This window comes from Tursiops truncatus, chromosome 18 (assembly GCF_011762595.2).
Source record: "Tursiops truncatus isolate mTurTru1 chromosome 18, mTurTru1.mat.Y, whole genome shotgun sequence".
Classification (NCBI taxonomy): Eukaryota; Metazoa; Chordata; class Mammalia; order Artiodactyla; family Delphinidae; genus Tursiops; species Tursiops truncatus.
This window is the reverse complement of record NC_047051.1, coordinates 51,257,991-51,276,525: the sequence shown is the minus strand read 5'-3', so window position 1 is coordinate 51,276,525 and position 18,535 is coordinate 51,257,991. Positions and strand designations below refer to the sequence as shown.

Below are 18,535 nucleotides of genomic sequence, written 5' to 3'. Positions count from 1 at the left end.
GGTACTCCTACTGAGCACATTTCACAAAAGATAAAAACTGAGATACAAAAAGTTTAAGTATCTTCCCCCAAATCACAGCGCTAGTAAGTAGACAGAGTTCAGTTCTAGAGAGTCTGGCTCTGGAGCCTGTGCTCATAATCACATGCTATATTGCTTTGCCATGCCATGATTTTATCACTACGGTTAAGAAAACATAGGCAGAACGCTCTATGACATAAATTACAGCAAGATCCTTTTTGACCCACCTCCTAGGGAAATGGAAATAAAAACAAAAATAAACAAATGGGACCTAATGACACTTAAAAGCTTTTGCACAGCAAAGGAAACCGTAAGCAAGACGAAAAGACAACCCTCAGAATGGGAGAAAATATTTGCTAATAAAGCAACTGACAAAGGATTAATCTCCAGAATATACAGGCAGCTCATGTAGCAAACAATCCAATCCAAAAATGGGCAGAAGACCTAAATAGACGTTTCTCCAAAGAAGATATACAGATTGCCATCAAACACATGAAAGGATGCTCAGCATCACTGATCATTAGAGAAATGCAAATCAAAACTACAATGAAGTGTCACCTCACACCAGTCAGAATGGCCATCATCAAACAATCTACAAACAATAAATGCTGGAGAGGGTGTGGAGAAAAGGGAACCCTCTTGCACTGTTGGTGGGAATGTAAATTGATACAGCCACTATGGAGAACAGTATGGAGGTTCCTTAAAAAACTACAAATAGAACTACCATATGACCCAGCAATCCCACTACTGGGCATATACCCTAAGAAAACCATAATTCAAAAAGAGTCATGTAACACAGTGTTCACTGCAGCTCTACTTACAATAGCCAGTACATGGAAGCACCCTAAGTGTCCATTGACAGATGAATGGATAAAGAATATGTGGGGCTTCCCTGGTGGCACAGTGGTTGAGAGTCCGCCTGCCGATGCAGGGGATGTGGGTTCATGCCCCAGTCCAGGAAGATCCCATATGCCGCGAGGAGCGGCTGGGCCCGTGAGCCATGGCCGCTGAGCCTGCGCGTCCGGAACCTGTGCTCCGCAACGGGAGAGACCACAACAGTGAGAGGCCCGCATACCGCAAAAAAAAAAAAAAAAAGAATATGTGGCACATATACACAATGGATTATTACTCAGCCATAAAAAGAAAGGAAATTGAGTTATTTATAGTGAGGTGGATGGACCTAGAGACTGTCATACAGAGTGAGTAAGTCAGAAAGAGAAAAACAAATACCGTATGCTAACACATATATATGTATATAGGAATATAAAAAAAATGGTTCTGAAGAACCTAGGGGCAGGACAGGAATAAAGACACAGACGTAGAGAATGGACTTGAGGACACAGGGAGAGGGAAGGGTAAGCTGGGACGAAGTGAGAGAGTGGCATGGACATATATACACTACCAAATATAAAACAGATAGCTAGTGGGAAGCAGCTGCATGGCACAGGGAGGTCAGCTCGGTGCTATGTGACCACCTAGAGGGGTGGGATAGGGAGGGTGGGAGGGAGGGAGATGCAAGAGGGAGGGGATATGGGGATATATGTATATGTACAGCTGATTCACTTTGTTACACAGCAGAAACTAACACACCACTGTAGAGCAATTATACTCCAATAAAGATGTTAAAAAATAAAAGTAAGGAAGTAGAAGGTGCGGAAGCAAGGGGCTACTTCCGTCCTCCCACCCTTCTCTTTCTTTAATGTTTAACAGTGGCTTTATGAAGTGAATGCTTGAAAGTATTCAACATTAAATTCAGTGTACTTCACATTAATGTTTGCAAAATACATCGTTAGCAATTCTTAAATATTTCAAATCAACTAACTTGAAGTGCAGAAGGCTTGTTCTCAAATAACTCTTCTGAGGTGACATGAAAACTGAAAGCAGCCTATGACTTGAGTCCAGCCTTGCTGTCTATATGCTTCACTTGCAAAACCCCAGCACCTGAGAGGCACCTGATAAATACTTGCTGAAGAACTAAATAAGTAGATAAATAACATTCGATAAATTACTTGACCTGTTGGGGCCATTGCTTTCTTTATATAAAATGTGGATAATGTACTGCTTTGAGGATTAAAGGAAATAAGTGTATGTCCTTGGCACAGCATGTAACACAAAGAACTGGTAGAGGTTTGTGTCTAAATAACTGTATCCATTATCCATCCCACACAAAAGATTGTTTATCCTCTTGCTTTGTTCCTATGCTCCTTCATGGCTTTACTACTGGTCCGGTTGCCTAAGATAAAAACTCCAGGGCTTCCCTGGTGGCGCAGTGGTTGAGAGTCCGCCTGCCGATGCAGGGGACATGGGTTCATGCCCCGGTCCGGGAAGAGCCCACATGCCGCGGAGCGGCTGGGCCCGTGAGCCATGGCCCCTGAGCCTGCGCGTCCAGAGCCTGTGCTCCGCAACGGGAGAGAGAGGCCACAACAGTGAGAGGCCTGCGTACCGCAAACAAACAAACAAACAAAAAACTCCAGTCTTCCTATGTTTCTCCACCCCTTGTCCTCACCCCACACCTAACTGTTCAGTATATTCTATCCTACCTACTAAATGCCTCGGTAACGCATTTTCTTCTTGTTCCCACTAGTTTAGATCCACATGATTTCGTGCTTAGCCGATTTTAACAACCTTCCGACTGATAGCTCTTCTTTTCTTCTCTCAACCCTGGAGCATCTGCTTTATTGTTGCCTGAATTCTAAAATATAACTTTGATCATCTCACTGCCTTGCTTAATAACCTTTGGTGATTTCCCATTGCTCACAAATTGAAGCCCAAATTTCTTAGTATAGTACGGAAGCCGCTTTCCCAATATGATTTCAGCTTAGCCTTCTTAGCACCTCTCCAACCTTCTTCTTCTTATACTCTGCTGTGGCCATGCTGAATTTCTCCCTGGGCCGAGATTTGCCATGTTATGACATGTACCTTAGCGCATGTCTTTTCCTTTGCCTTCCCTGGTCCTCTCCATTAGCCTCTCTGTTTTTATTCTGCCTGGTTAATCCCTACCCATCCTTTGAGATCGAGCCCAGTTGTCAGTTTATCTATGAGACCCTCTGAGATTTCCAAGATGATTCTTTTATCATACTGTTTTAAGGATTACATCGTATACTGACCAGCTCTGACTGTCATGCTCAGTTAATCTGCCAGCTCCTTGGAACTAATACTTTTTTTTTTTTGGCCACACCACACGGCTTGCGGGATCTTATTTCCCCAACCAGGGATCAAACCCATGTCCCCTGTGATGGAAGCGCAGAGTTCTAACCACTGGACTGCCAGGGAATGCCCAAGACATGTTTTGTTTGTTTGTTTGTTTTTAATGAACTCAGTGTGTATCTGTATAAAGTGTGAGTGTTTGTGTGTGTGTATTTTTTCTCTGGGACATGGCAGAAGGAAGGAGTCCTTACACTCTAATACTTTATACTGCTCCTTGGAGGGAACTGACCAGGGAATTAAGATCTTGAGCTTTCTTGAAGCTTAAGGTATATAGGGTTTAAGAGGGCAGAAAGTCAGAGATTCCTGGCATTCTCCAAATGAGGAGAGTAGAGGGATTTCGTGAAGTTTTCCTAAATTGTACTAGAGATTGAGAGATAGAAAGAGGAAAAGAGGAGGTAGTGTCAGGGCTTGCCTGGCTCCAGGACGATGTTCTGGTCTGAGTCACCTTACTTGAACCAGGTTTTCCTGCCCTTACCTGTCTCTGTGCTGACAGTGAGCTGTGCCCCTTCCTGGTTCACAGGTCTGCTCTTCCTAAACTGTGTCTCAAGATGTGCCAGTACTACACCTGGCGTTCAGCTTCCTCAGCAGCATCTCTGCTCTTGCTAGCCTTGGCTGTTCTCTCTTCTTGACCTTTTCTGGCCTTTTTTGTTTTTCACGAGTCTGCTCTGACAAATGCCATGATTCCTGGTATTTGACCCCAGCCTGATCCGTTGACTGATTCTGCTGTGCCCTTTGGTTTTCCCGGAAGGGGAACTTGTAGACTGTCAGGGGAGCCTGATGATACCCTGGGGCCAGACTGTGACAGCTGGGTGTGCTCAGGCCCCTCAGCTGCCTGAGGGGCCCTTCTCTGGCTACTCAGCTAATTGGGGGTGGACAGTTACTGCAGTTTTCTGTCAACTTGCCTTTATTATATTGATAAGATATTTTAGGAGCCTGTAGTGCATGCTAATGACTAAGCGGTAAGGTTGTCAGAAAGATTATGAACTGCGTGAGAACAAGGATAATGTCTTCTACTCCTTTTGTTTTCCTTCCTCATCACCTCTCAGCATGCATTAGTCCTCAATAACTATCATCTGAGCAATAATTACAGAGTGGCTGGATCAGTTTTTTGTTTTATTTTGTTTCATGTTGTTCTTCATGCTGAGAGAGATTGATTTAACTATAGTGAAAAATGTATAGATACTATTAGTTCAGAGATTTTTAAGTATGCTTTTTTTCACCCAACAACAGTTGCATTCTTTTATACTGTTGAGATTTTATTGTTGTAGTTAAGGTTAGTATATTTTGGGAAAAGGTATAAATCCTTTATTCCTCTGAGAACTGTGAAAAGATATGAAATAGCATGTCTCAAGGTTCTCTCCTTCCATGAAAGATTAGGATTGCCATTTATGTCATGTCAACTTTGAGGCTGATCTTTTAGGGCAGAAAATTAGGGTATTTCTGCATGGAATTGAAATGAGATATATTTAACAAATAGAATGGAATTTATTCCACAGTAAAAAGAGTAGTCCATCTTCAGGCAGTGAATATAGATGTGGGTTAGCCCTTTTTAGAGACTTACCACAAAAAAGAACCTGTTCCTCTTCAATTTACATATGCTGCCCAGCACTTGGGTGTTTTCTATTAGGAATTTCTAGGTATTGCAGCAAGAATTTTCACCACAATTTTTAAATACAAATGCATGGTTAGTTCAATAAAATAAACACACACAATAAACCTTTCTTTAAAATTGTGTTAATAATACGAGCTTTTTTTTGGCTGCGTTGAGTCTTTGTTGCTGCATGCGGGCTTTCTCTAGTTGTGAGCGGGAGCTACTCTTCGTTGCGGTGCACAGGCTTCTCATTGCTGTAGCTTCTCTTGTTGTGGAGCACGGGCTCTAGGTGTGCAGTCTTCAGTGGTTGCAGCATGCGGGCTCAGTAGTTGTGGCACGCGGGCCCTAGAGTGCACGGACTTCAGTAGTTGTGGCGTGTGGGCTCAGAGGTTGTGGTGACAGTCTTAGTTGCTCCGTGGCATGTAGGATCTTCCCAGACCAGGAATCAAACCCGTGTCCCCTTCATTGGCAGGCGGATTCTTAACCAGTGTGCCACCAGGGAAGTTCCTGAGCTATTATTTTTAAACTCTGTTCTCCGTTTGAAAGCTTGCCAATCAGACTCTACCTTATTTATTTATTTATTTATTTTGCGGTACGCGGGCCTCTCACTGTTGTGGCCTCTCCGGTTGCGGAGCACAGGCTCCGGACGCGCAGGCTTAGCGGCCATGGCTCACAGGCCCAGCCGCTCCGCAGCATGTGGGATCTTCCTGGACCGGGGCACGAACCCGTGTCCCCTGCATCGGCAGGCGGACTCTCAACCACTGCGCCACCAGGGAAGCCCTACCTTAATTTTTAAACAGGACTTTTGGGAGGTGGAGGAAGAAGGAATGGCTGCAAGGGCCTTAATTCTTTGTCTAGTTCCACTGTCCATGTGACCTTTGTCTTTAGGGGGAAATTGTGGCTTTTTTTTATTCTTCCAAATATTGGAGCACTTTCTGTTTTGTGATGAATATAACAATATAAGATGAAATATAACATAGCTTGTGTTTTTTATTCCTATTAGAACCCTAGATAAGTAAGTACCTATGTGATATTTAGGTCCTAAAATTATACATTTAAAATTTTGCTCATTTCACATTGGTAGCTTTGTTTCCATGTAGTTGAAGATGTCTGCTGATTGTGCATGAGGTAGACAAGAAGATAATATATGCTTTTTACACATAGCACAATTAAAGGTGGAGCTTCCAGTTTATGGTTCTGGTTCAGATTTAGTATTCATATCTCTGGTTAAAATAGTCATGCTTTTTGGGTTGGCATTTGCCAGGTTGATCTGTCTGTGCTGTAGTTTCCTGCAAGGCCATTTTAATAAATGATCTTTGGAAGTTTGAAAATACCTTGAACTTATGTCTAGAACATAATAGGTGTTTGATAAATATTTATTGGCTTTGTGCATACATATCTGAATGTATTTCTACATCTTGTTATTTCCTCTCCATATTTCTAATAGCAAATGTATGTATTAATAAATAGTACAACAATTCTAGTCCCTTGACCATATATATATACAGACTTGGCACTCAGTAGACATGCTTGCGTTTTATACTATGTCATAGTATAAATAGGTGCTGACATTATTTAAGAAAGGATCTCATGTTCAAGCATCTCATATGGCTTCATACATGGTGTTTGGACTCAGACAGACTTGGCTTCTTGCTGCTTCCTTTCTGCATAACCTGGAAAAAGAGACAACCTTTTTAAGCATCTCATTTTTCATCTTTAAAATAAGAATAATAGATCTTGCTTCATAAAGTTAACATGACAATTAAATTAGGTAAGTTAATATATATCAAGCATATAGCAATGTCCTTGACACAAGTAAACTTTCAGTGAATTGTGGCTGCTGCTGTTATTGTCACCAGCGTTGTCGTTAGTAGTCACTTAGAGCATTGTGGAAGATTTGTCTGTTACATTTAATTTTGGTAATTTCCATCCCCAGAGTTCACTTGCCTTTATTTATTTATTCGGATGTTGGGCCAGGGAATAGAAACATTATCTTGAGTCTTCAGGAGGGAAGAGGTTTTTCCTGTTCTCTTTTGGTATGCCTCATGTTGTTTAATATATTTTTGTGGACTCAACTAGTGTGACAGGGATTGGCCATAGACAGTACTTTTATGATTAACAGATTCTCTAGGAATGTAACATTTTCATAAGTGTTTCATTTTAAACAGAGAAAACTCTCTTGAAGAAACACTGGCAAGTCATCAGGTTCAGCAGTGGATGAAAATGTATAGGGCACTTTCCAAAGCTTCTCTAGTAGTTTAAAGACAGAACGCTCTACCCCATCCTCCTGATACATACACAGGGATGAGGGTAGATATGAGTAATGCACAGACAGCTCATTAGGAGCAGGTAAGAGAAAGGCCCCCACCACCAAGTACAGTTTTGAGCTGCCGACAGTGCCGGTCCTCCCTGTGTTCTTTCCCTGGAGTACGCCTCCTCCGCATCCTGTACACACATGCGTACAGCAGAGCACAGCACTGGACCTCCCCCTTTCCTTCCCAGCCCTGCCCAAACTCAGATCCTAAAGAGCTCATATCACAGACTACTCACTGAAGTTCTGTGTAATCAAAAAGAGGCATTTGCAAACTTAAGGAATCTTTAACCCATATATTATGCTGTAGGAGAAAATACTTAGGAAGGGGAAAGGAACAGTAGAAAATCTTTTCCCCTAAAACTTTTATCTCTCTTCCATGTTTTAAGAAGATACTTTCCTAGTATCTCCATAAGTCAGGGAATGAGAAGATATGCAACTGCAGCTATATAGCCAGGCAGCTCTGCAATAAAATTTACTGTATGCCTGGGTCATTCTTTTCTTAGATGAATGTAACAGTTCTTTAAAAAATAATTGTTGAGGCTCACTCAAGTTTACTTGGTTTTCCCACATACCAAGCATTACTTTAGTACAGGTAATCCTCACTTTGCATGGTTGTATAGAATCATAAAAATGACCATTCAACCTAAAACCATGCAAAGCAATCTCAATAATCAGTGAGAAAAATCAAATTGTTCTATAAACTTTAATAATTTTTATCAAAACATTAACTCTCTTACTGTCAGTTATAAATGTATATGAAGATGAAAAAATAGTAAAACTGATACTTATTTAGTACATTAATATTTTTATAGTACAATTTAAAACATTAGAAACATTGAGAATTGAAATGTTTTATTTCTTTATAAAAAACTTACGGAGAATAATTTGAATAGTGCTTGCCTTCTTAGCGTATAGCTTATGATATGAAGGCAGCAACTTTTCTAATGCTTCAACAACTATTCCTAAGTTTGCATCAGCTTTACATTTAATCCTTTTGTGCTTTCAGTATTGTGAAATAGCTCCATGTTGCTCTAATGTGAAGTTTTTTGCCAGCCTGTCACTTCCTCTAGACATCTTTATCCTTTTCATCACAGCCACTTCTTTCATTTACGTCAACAAGTTCGCCTTTCCCAAGTTCCTCTGGCTTACCTAGGGTCTCTCAAATAGTGACAGTTTCAACATTCCCACAGTCAGCTATTCTCTACACTTACATTTGATTCTAACTTTACTACTGGCATTAATCACTTTTCCATTTCTTTGCCAAACCTCATCTTTGTTGCCTAGTGCTGTCTTTTGATTATCCATTTTTGTAAATGTCATGTGACAGCACAACTATATGTTTTATTGTCTGTGTATGAAGTGAATAACAGGTGCACAGTCACTTTCAGACTTTGAGAGAAGTGACCTGATTGGTCACTGTTCATGATGCACGGTCTGTTGTTTATATAGTGTTTTGTGAACTGAAAAGCTGGCAGTGAAGTTTTACTTTATGCAGCTACTCACAGTTAATATAATGTGGTAAATTTTAACCATGTTGTTCAGTGACTGGTGGTATTTAACTAAACTGTGGTAACTGAAATTTGTGCATATGGAAACCATCAAGGACCTCGATATTGAAGACCTATCAGGCTGGATCACAAAAGCTGGTCCATATCCAAAGATTGCTTTTACTTTGTTTCACTCTTACCTCAGGTAGTAAGTAAGGAAAATATATAAAATCAAAGGTACATGGAAGGCAGAGGGGCTCACTTCCCCAGAACCCCGCTTGTTCCTCAAGAAGATGTTTCTGAAGTTTGGTGGTCTCAGCAACCCACTGGGCTTTGCTGCATTAATCCCTTTTGTTGGGGCTGCCATTGAGAACTAGAGGGGCAAAGTAAATTACTCAAGTTTCACAGCTAGTTAATGGCTGCATAGCACTAGAGGTTAATTCTTTTGACACTTGGTTCTGGCATTTATTCTTTTATCACATTTGCTTTCTTCTGACGCCCTTCAAACACGTCCTGTTCCTCCTGTGTGATGAGCTATGAGAAAATGTGGTCTTGGGAACTTTTCATTATTAGAGATGCCCTTTAGTTATAATACCTCAGAGGTCAAACCAATAGGACTTTTCATTTCTCTTACTTCTAGTAGGGACAGGACCAGTCTTGTACTTATGTAGCTTTTTGAACAGGGGAGCTCTCAGCCAGAACGTGTCCATGAGTTAACGTTGCACGATGAAGAATCCTTTAAGCTTCTCCTTAGATTTTAGCAAAACACACTTCTGATATCAGATGCAGCCCCCAAACTGCTTTATGTTTTCTCTGACATAATGAAGCCCTTGGCCATCACTGCTGCTTTGAAAATCAAAGCCTTCTGGTCTCTAATGGAATGTTTATAAAAATACTCCATTTTGAAATTTGCGCAGGAAAAGGAAGTATGGTAAATGATATTAGAAATCCCTCTGGCTTGCCTTCTTAATGTTATGTAGTCTGGAAATATCTGGAATTAGTGTGAATAAGAGAGTATTAATACCCAAAGTTAAATAAGCTCTTATCCTCATTGTTTTCATCCATGGAAGTATAGCATCAGGTGTGCATCTCTAATTGTTATTTCTATATGATCAAGTAAATTGTCTCTTGCCAAATTTAATATTGGTATCTAGGGTAAGCTAAAAATATGTCAGAAGTCTCATCTGTTTGCATTCTCTTGCAAAGGTGAAAGTGGAAAGTTTTTTTGGATGGAGTAGAGTGTAGAACAGCAAGCCTGTAGAATAAAAAGAACTATGCTGTGTATGTATGTCATTCTCTGTTGCTTTCTCTGGTGTCAGTGAAAAAAAGAAAATAAGCAGTCAAACGTATGAAACATTTAGTTTAGTAATATAGTGACTCATAATGCTTACGTGTGAAAGAGACCCAAGGACCTTTGGATTATCCTGTGGTGTTGGCTCTGTCTTGATGTAAGGCATTGATGTATCTTAAAGTAAGAAAATAACATCTATTCAAAACATATTTGATGAGAAACTACTGTGTACTGTGAATTGTTCTAGGGAGCTAGCCATAATTCCTGCTTTCCTGGAGCTTATACTCTAATGGTGAAGAGAGAGACAGAAAACAGATAAGCCACATGGACTGATAAATTAATTGATCAGTTCATTGGGTTTCACTATATATTTCTTTTAGTTTGCCCACCAGCACAGTTCCCTTATTAGAATGGTAAAAAGGTCTGAATATTTGAATTGTTATAGACTTGCAGAGTATTGAAATAGAACTTAGGGGAATTGAGGGCATTGACCTTTTAGAAAACAGCCGGCTCCATCAGTGACTCCTTGCTTGTCCCTCTCGTATGTGCTTAGTTGCTAGCCTCTGTTGTTAGTTCTCATGGCACTTCAGCTTTCTCTCTAAAGTAATACAAAAAACATACTTAGGCTATCATTTTGACTTCAGCTCAGAACATTTGTTAACTAACTTCTTTTAAAAACATAATAATAAAAAAATTAGGGGCAAATATAGCATCATAAAATGACATTATGTCTGAAATTCCAGACTAAAATCTAGAATAAGAAGCTGCTAATATTTGGGGAAACATTCCTTATTTGTCACTACTTCTTATGTAGGCCTTTGAGTTCCCAAGGACATCCTTTGGTAACAGCTGACTTACTATCTAGTAACATTATTTGCTTTTAAACCATTTGATTTTATTTTTCATCTGAGGATAGTTTTATTATAAAAATTGCACTTAAGAAAAAGCAAATTTTGTCTTGGCAAGCAAATTTAAGGCTGTCACTTTTGCTGTTTGCATTAAATAAACATGCTACATAGTTTTTCCATTTAAAAATATGTGGGTTGTTTGATTATGCCAGAGTAGTTACAGTCAAGAACTCACAAATATTTATTTTTTACTTTTTTTTACTTTTTGACCACACTGCACAGTATGTGGGGTCTTAGTTCCCTGACCAGGGACTGAACCCGAACCCCCTGCATTGGAAGTGGGGAGTCTTAACCACTGGACAGCCAGGGAAGTCCCAAGAACTCACAGATATTTTTGCTGAATGAACTTAAAGATCTTTGTCCACCTTTTAAAATTCTCTTGCAGAAACTACCACTCTGTCAAATACTACATTTACAAAACAAAACATTTTTCTTTGGTGAAAAAGGAAAAACTCCCATCATTCATTTAACCAAATACTCATAGTAGTAAACTTTGTCTTTAAAACAAGGAGGCTTGTGGGCTTCCCTGGTGGCGCAGTGGTTGAGAGTCCGCCTGCCGACGCAGGGGACATGGGTTCGTGCCCCGGTCCGGGAAGATCCCACATGCCGCGGAGCCGCTGGGCCCGTGAGCCATGGCCGCTGAGCCTGCGCTTCCGGCGCCTGTGCTCTGCAGCAGGAGAGGCCACAACAGTGAGAGGCCCGTGTACCGCAAAAAAAAAAAACAAAAAAAAAAACCAAGGAGGCTTGTTACTGAAGTTGCTTTTGTTTTTGTTATACCTCTGGTGTTTGCTTTGATTTTTAGAGGTTGATGGGAGTGTGCTCTTTCTGGGAGATCAGTTAATTGCAGTGAGTAGGTCAGTATTTGGCAACATGTCTTTTAAGGTCCTTTCTAACCCTGAGATTTTATGAATCTATATTTACCTTTGTCCCTGCTTTTTTCCCTTAGTGACAAGAGCAGGGATCATGTAGGGGAGGAGCTGGAGAGTGAACTGGGCTACAGTTTAGGAGGAGCTGATGGGTCTTGAGTGAGAGTCATACAACATATAGTTGTTGACGCAAAGAGGTACAGTTACTGTTGGCTTCTTCTCCGTTTTAATTTTTTAATACTTAGTACATTTTCTTAATTGTAATTATTCTTTTGTAATTAGGGAAAAAAGAAAGAAAAAGATAAACCCATAGATTAAAACAATTTGTAGAAGTCACCTTCTCAAGTACCTTGCTCAAAACAGACAATCCTTGAATTCTTCAAGATGGGCCTATATTTACGTCATCAAAAAAATGATTAAGAAAAAGCTTTTTAAAAGAACTTTTGTGGAGAGAAGTTATTTTTCATGGGGTTAGAATGTAAGACTTATGTTTACTGACTCATAAGAAGCAGTTTCCTGAAAGATGAAATTTCCTTTGGTAGTCAGATCAGATAGAATTTAAGATAGATACTTTATGTCCCTTGGAGCTGGGACAGTCTTATTGATCCTTTTATCGTCAGCTCCAAATATACCATGAGCCATACTAGGTGCTCAAAACTTGTTTTCTTAGCTGAACCCCAGTACCCATTCTTAAGGGAATAGTGGAAACAAGGTAATCCCAAGTGAGAGGAGTGATTTTTTGTTGTGTTCTTTTTCACTTATTCTTCAAAATGTTCCTTTTCAGAAAATGTGAAAATGTTTTTATGTGTAATACATTGGAAGCACAAGCATTGACTTTGTACCTCAAAATTGGAAGAAATGAAATTGATGTCCCACACAGTCGTGAAATGCCAAAAATAAGTAGAGCTGAAATGAATTAAAGCCCGGTACTCAGAAAGGCCAAGTAAAAACCTCAGATCAAGGGTAGCTATAATTGAAAGGATCCAAATAAGTATTTAAACCCACTCCTGCTGGAACTGCTAAGATTTCTGAATTTCAAATTGGCATTTTATGTTTGACAAGGTGACACTGTATAAGGAATGTATTGTAAAACAGTGCTGTACGATAGGAAAATGATTGAATGTAAATATTTCAAGATGTGGACCACTGTTCAAATGTTATCATAAATCTTTGCCATTGTTTTAGGATATAACTCTTCATGCATATATGAGCTGAATTGATAATGCCATCTCTTAGGAGGGAAATCATCAGTGAGTTTCTGCCTCGCTGCTACTACTAGTATGATTTGACCACAGAAGTATCCTATTAGGCCTTTGCCATTATTATCATATGCTTATTAATACATAAATGGGGAAACCCTCTTTTGAAGGTACTACATCTGTCATTGCTCTTATCCTGTTCATTGAGTGGTCTGAAGTGTCACTGTTATGTGAAATTAGAATGGGTGGAGACAATTTGCACTCTTAAACTTCGAAAAGGAAAGAAAAAATCTTGAACTGTAAGGTTAACGATCCTTCCATTCTTTGTAGGTTTGGAAGGTTTACAGTAGCTGCTCTTCAGTCCAAAGTAGAACAGTATGAACGTGAAACCAATCGCCTCAAGAAAGCCCTGGAACGAAGTGATAAATATATAGAGGAACTAGAATCTCAAATTACACAGCTAAAAAATTCAAGTGATGAGAAGGAAGCTATGAATTCCATTTGCCAGAGAGCACTTTCTACAGATGGCAAGGGGAGCAAAGGCACCGAGGAGGATATGGCATCCAAGAATCAAGGTGATGGTGCCAGAAAGCAGCTTGGCTCATCAACCTTGAATTCACACCTGGCAAAACCTTCTAGCAGTTCTGTCAGACAGGAAAGCACCAGCAAAACAGAACCAAATTGTTCTAAGAACAAAGACTTATATCACAAACGGGTGGAAATAATGTTAGATGTGACAGATACAAGTATGGATACTTATTTGGAAAGAGAATGGGGTAATAAGTCAAGTGATTGTGTATCCTACAAAGATGAAGAACTCTATGATCTTCCAGCTCCCTGTACTCCTTTGTCCCTTAGTTGCCTTCAGCTCAATACGCCAGAAAATAGAGAGAGCTCTGTGGTCAAAGCAGGAGGTTCCAGAAAGCACTCAAACCATCTCAGAAAACTGGTGTTTGATGATTTTTGTGATTCTCCGAATGTTTGTAATAAAGATTCTTCAGAAGATGATAGAAGTGAAAGTGAGAAGAAATCAGAATGTTTTACTTCCCCAAAGACAGGGTTTTGGGATTGTTGTTCCACGAGCTATGACCCCAGCTTGGATTTTGAAAGCTCAGAAGAGAACACGATAGCAAATTGTGTTGGAGAAATTTCTTCAAAATTGAGTGAGAAATCAGGCTCATGTTTATCCAAGAGATTGAATTCTCTCCGCTCCTTTGAAATGAATCGGACAAGAACATCCAGCGAAGCATCAATGGATGCGGCTTACCTTGACAAAATCTCGGAGTTGGATTCAATGATGTCAGAGTCAGACAACAGCAAGAGCCCTTGTAATAACGGTTTTAAGTCATTGGATTTGGATGGCTTAGCAAAGTCATCTCAAGGCAGTGAATTCCTTGAGGAACCAGACAAGCTGGAAGAAAGAACTAAACCAAACCTTTCTAAAGGTTCTCTAACTACTGATCAGTTAGAAAATGGAAATGAATGGAAACCCAATTCTTTTTTTCTCCTCTCTCCATCTGACCAGGAAATGAATGAAGATTTTTCACTCCATCCCAGTTCTAACCCAGGAACCAATGAAATCAAACCCCCAAGCTGTTTGTTTCAGACTGAGTTTTCCCAGGGTGTTTTGTTAAGCAGTTCACACAGGCTATTTGAAGATCAAAGGTTTGGGTCATCTTTGTTTAAGATGTCCTCAGAGATGCATGGTCTTCATAACCACCTTCAGTCTCCTTGGTCTGCTTCCTTTGTGCCCGAAAAGAGGAATAAAAATGTGAATCAATCAACAAAAAGAAAAATCCAGAGCAGCCTTTCCAATGCCAGCCCATCAAAAGCAACTAAAAGTTGACTCATTAGAAAGGTGTCATTTATGTTTTTGTCCTGAGAGGAATATAAGATTTCAAAGTTAGTTTTTTCCGCTCATAAAAGCTCTATACCATTTTGAACTGATAATCCTTCGTCAGGTGTCAAGTCAGAATGGTGGATTAGCCTGTACCCAGGATACTTTTGTTCACTTTGAAGAGTTTTAGTCTTTTTCATTTTCATTTGGGGATCTTTTTGACCAGAAAGGGTAGGGTGAGAGTTTCTTTTTAATGAATATTATACGTATCTGGTTTGGGTATATTTTGTTTTCTTGAAGCCTCAGTTATCTTTAGAACTTGGATTTTTTAAATAAAACTTTCGGTGTTGTCCACACACTGCTCATAAGACACTTGAGTTTCTTTAAAGCTTTTCCTAGGGTGGAAATTATTTTGCCTGCCTCTTTTTATTTATGTTTAGTGATAGCCTAACTTTTATTCAAGGCCATGATGGAGAAATAGCACTCGAACCTTAGTCCAATACTCGTCTACTTTTTTTTTAAGTTTTATGTATATGTTTGCATTTTTAACGTTGGGTTCTGTCCAGTTTTTGTGAGAATGTGTTGCTAATATGAAAGAATACATTTTCTATATGAAAATACTTGTTTTATATCAGGTAGCTTTCATTCACTCATCTTTTTGTGTGTGTTGAAAATCAGAAATTGAGCCTACTTTAGCAAGAAGTCATGGAACAGTTGTGTTTGGAGGAGCCTAAACATGGTAGCTTCATCGTTTCAGATATACAGGTGCAGGAGCACTCATTGCCAAGTTCTTGATCCACTTATGTCCCAGGGGAACTTTCTTTGGAGTGGTAAAGTTCTTGTTTGCATGTTACTGTTCTTCATGGAAACCGTATGCATGGTAGCATTCTTGCTTGCACTGTTTTCCTTACTTAAGAAAAAGAAGTTTCAGTTGGCTAAAAGATTATCTGTTATGTAGGCCCCAAAAAACTTTTTCATGAAGAGTGTAAAGGGGGTGAGAATAGGTGAGCTAAGCACAATTTTTAATTTAGATTCTGAAAAGGTATATTATTCTAAACATGTTTGGTATGCCCATATAGGCCTTTAAAAATGGTTTGTATGTTAATGACTTGTTTATCTAATGTGCACTGAACATTTTACATTAATACTGTACTGTTTTACAGTAATACTGCATGCTTTTCTATGTGAATTGAATAAAGGATGTCAGAAGCACTGTAATCCTTGATGTTGGCTCATGTTGAATTAGCCTATAAAGACCAGTAAAACTTACCATTTTTTATTGATCTTTTAATATAGGGGTTGGTGGACTATGGCCTGTGGTCCAAATTCTGGCCTGTACCTGTTTTTGTGAAAGGCCTGTAAACCAAAAATGGTTTATAGATTTTTAATGGCTTTTAAAAATCCAAAGAATATTTCACAACACAGGAAAATGATATGAAATTCAAATTTCAGTGCTTTTAAATAAAGTCTTATTAGAACACAGCTGCACTTACTTGTTTACATTTTATCTAGGACTGCTTTTGCACTGAAACAGCAGAGTTGAATAGTCTTAACAGAGACCATATGGCCCACAAAGCCTAAAATATTTACTGTTTGGCCTTTTACAGAAAAATTTGTTGACCTCTGTTATAAGAGACTCAGGATTCAACAAAATCATAAAAGTATAAAAAGTCACTTTTATGATTTGGAGGATCATGACCTCTACTTTTAGAAGTAATAAGAGCCTCCTCCCCCCAAAACGGCTTAATATAAAGCATAATTTTTGTTCTATCATATTTTTTCCAATAAGTATTTATGTATTACTTTGTCTTTCTGATAATGTTTAAGCTAATGGATACTCTCAGAGATATTGCAGTTTAAATATCTTTGACAACGTGGATATGCATTTGAAATTCTATTAAATGTAGAAGTCTAACATATTTCTGAATAGAGTAAATTTGGGGGTAAACCTCACTCTAATTCTGTCTGTAACTCTTTTTTTTTTAACCATGAGTGTGTTAGGTTTTAATACAAACTGACACTGTGCCATGGAAATGCAGAGTGTGTAACCTGATTTACTAGTGCCTAACCAGGTGAGGGTGTCTCTATTGGGCTAGAGTATTTCCTAGCTGCTTCAGAAACACTGCTCCATTCTCTCCAAAACAATATTTCATATATTATATTAAATTAAAAAAAAACTGACATTCCTCAGTTGAAGGAAATAATCTGTTCAGGATCTGATTTTAATGACACATTCTCATTTGTACTCCTAATCTCTTTACCATAATCTGAAATGTCATGACAAATATGGTGGTCTCATTTTAAAATATATCTATTATATATACACACCCTAAAGCAAGACAAATACTTTTTTTTGAAACCAAGTACTTTGCTAACCTGTATCTCATGTAATCTTCTTTTCAAACTCTGTGAGCCAAGAATTAATTTTCCCCAGTTTACAAATAAGCGAGTTGAGAATTAGTTGTCACACAGCTAGAATGGGATTAGAACCCTGTCTCAGAGCTGGGCCTCTGACTCCAGACCTTGTACTCTTCCTCCCTCATGCATGGGATGCATGGGAGTTCACACTTATAGGCCAAAGGATGAATGGGTTTGAAGTTTCCAAGAATTCTTTTTAAAGTAGTGTTTTGGAAGTATTAGCATGTTTCTTTTCAAGTAGCATTTAATTCCTGACTGTGTCCTCAATCTAAGTCTACTACTAAGTGGGAGCTCAGTGATGGGAGTCGTGTGTGTGCCACTTTTAAGTTTATAAAGATTCACATTAACTCTGACATTTAGATGAATTTCAAAATAGCACTAAGGCTATGTTAGAAAAAGATGCGCTAGTGATAAAGGGAAAAGACACATCAGTTCATGTCTTTATAAAAACAGTATCTTTTGACTTCTCATCTTTTTAAAGTGCTATGGCTAAGAGAATGTGACATGATGTTAGATATTATTTTGACATGACCTTTAGTGTTTATCTTTTAATTTTTAAAATCTTCATCCCATCCAAAATGACAAGTCTTTTTCCTGTTCTGATGGATCAACTGAGACTTAAACTGAAAATGTCAGACTTGAAGATATATAGTCCCTTAATTTCAAATCTGCTCTGTTTTCTTATAAGTTCGTTTGTATTTACTCTGGTTTGAAACCTCTGAAGGTACCACTGAACAAGGGAAGAGCTTCGGTCTTGATTCTTAGGATGTTTCAGGAACCTGTTTCTATATACTTGAATGGTTTTCAATTCAAAGTGTAATACATGCACTAGACTTTTTCCCCCCTCACTTTTGTACCTGTGAATGATATTTGTAGAGAACAGTTTAGTTTCATGGAGTGTGGCCTATTTAGAAGGGTTTCCCAAGGCCTCATAAGAAGGTCTTTCATTCCTATTCGTGGGAGTCCTACAACAGTCTTTGCCTATCATGATGTAACCCGATCCTTTTAATAATACTTGGCAGAGAGAAAACCTTTTAAGCAGTGATCTCAGAGTGCATAGCGAACATTTATTGCTTAATTCTCGGAACCCCACTCTGAGGGAGGAAGCTGCAGCTTTCTTTTAAGAACCCATCTGAAGCTTAGGCTTGGATGATCTTCAGTTTGACATGACAGAGGCAGCCTAGAATAAGTTCGATTGAAGCTCCATTTCTTGAATCAAGGTAGATTTCTAGGTCTGCTGTGTCTTAACAGGGAGCAGACCCCCTCTAATAAATGTTAGTTGCATTAACCAAATGTGTAGAAGTGTGCGCCTAGTGTGACATATAATTTGGGGCTGTGAACATCCAGTACCCTAGGGCAAAGATTTGACTTAGGCATTTACTGAGACTTTCTGTGAGGA

At 39.0% G+C, this 18,535-nt stretch overlaps 1 protein-coding gene across 1 annotated transcript in view; it reads left to right on the top strand.

The window, feature by feature from the left end:
• OBI1 (ORC ubiquitin ligase 1) overlaps positions 1–15,943 on the top strand; it is a 46,113-nt gene extending 30,170 nt beyond the window's left edge. The window contains exon 6 of the mRNA XM_019921136.3: positions 13,212–15,943. Coding sequence (XP_019776695.1) covers positions 13,212–14,727 — 1,516 coding nt within the window. The 3' untranslated portion in view covers positions 14,728–15,943. The remainder of the gene's footprint in view (positions 1–13,211) is intronic.
• Positions 15,944–18,535: the final 2,592 nt, after the last annotated feature.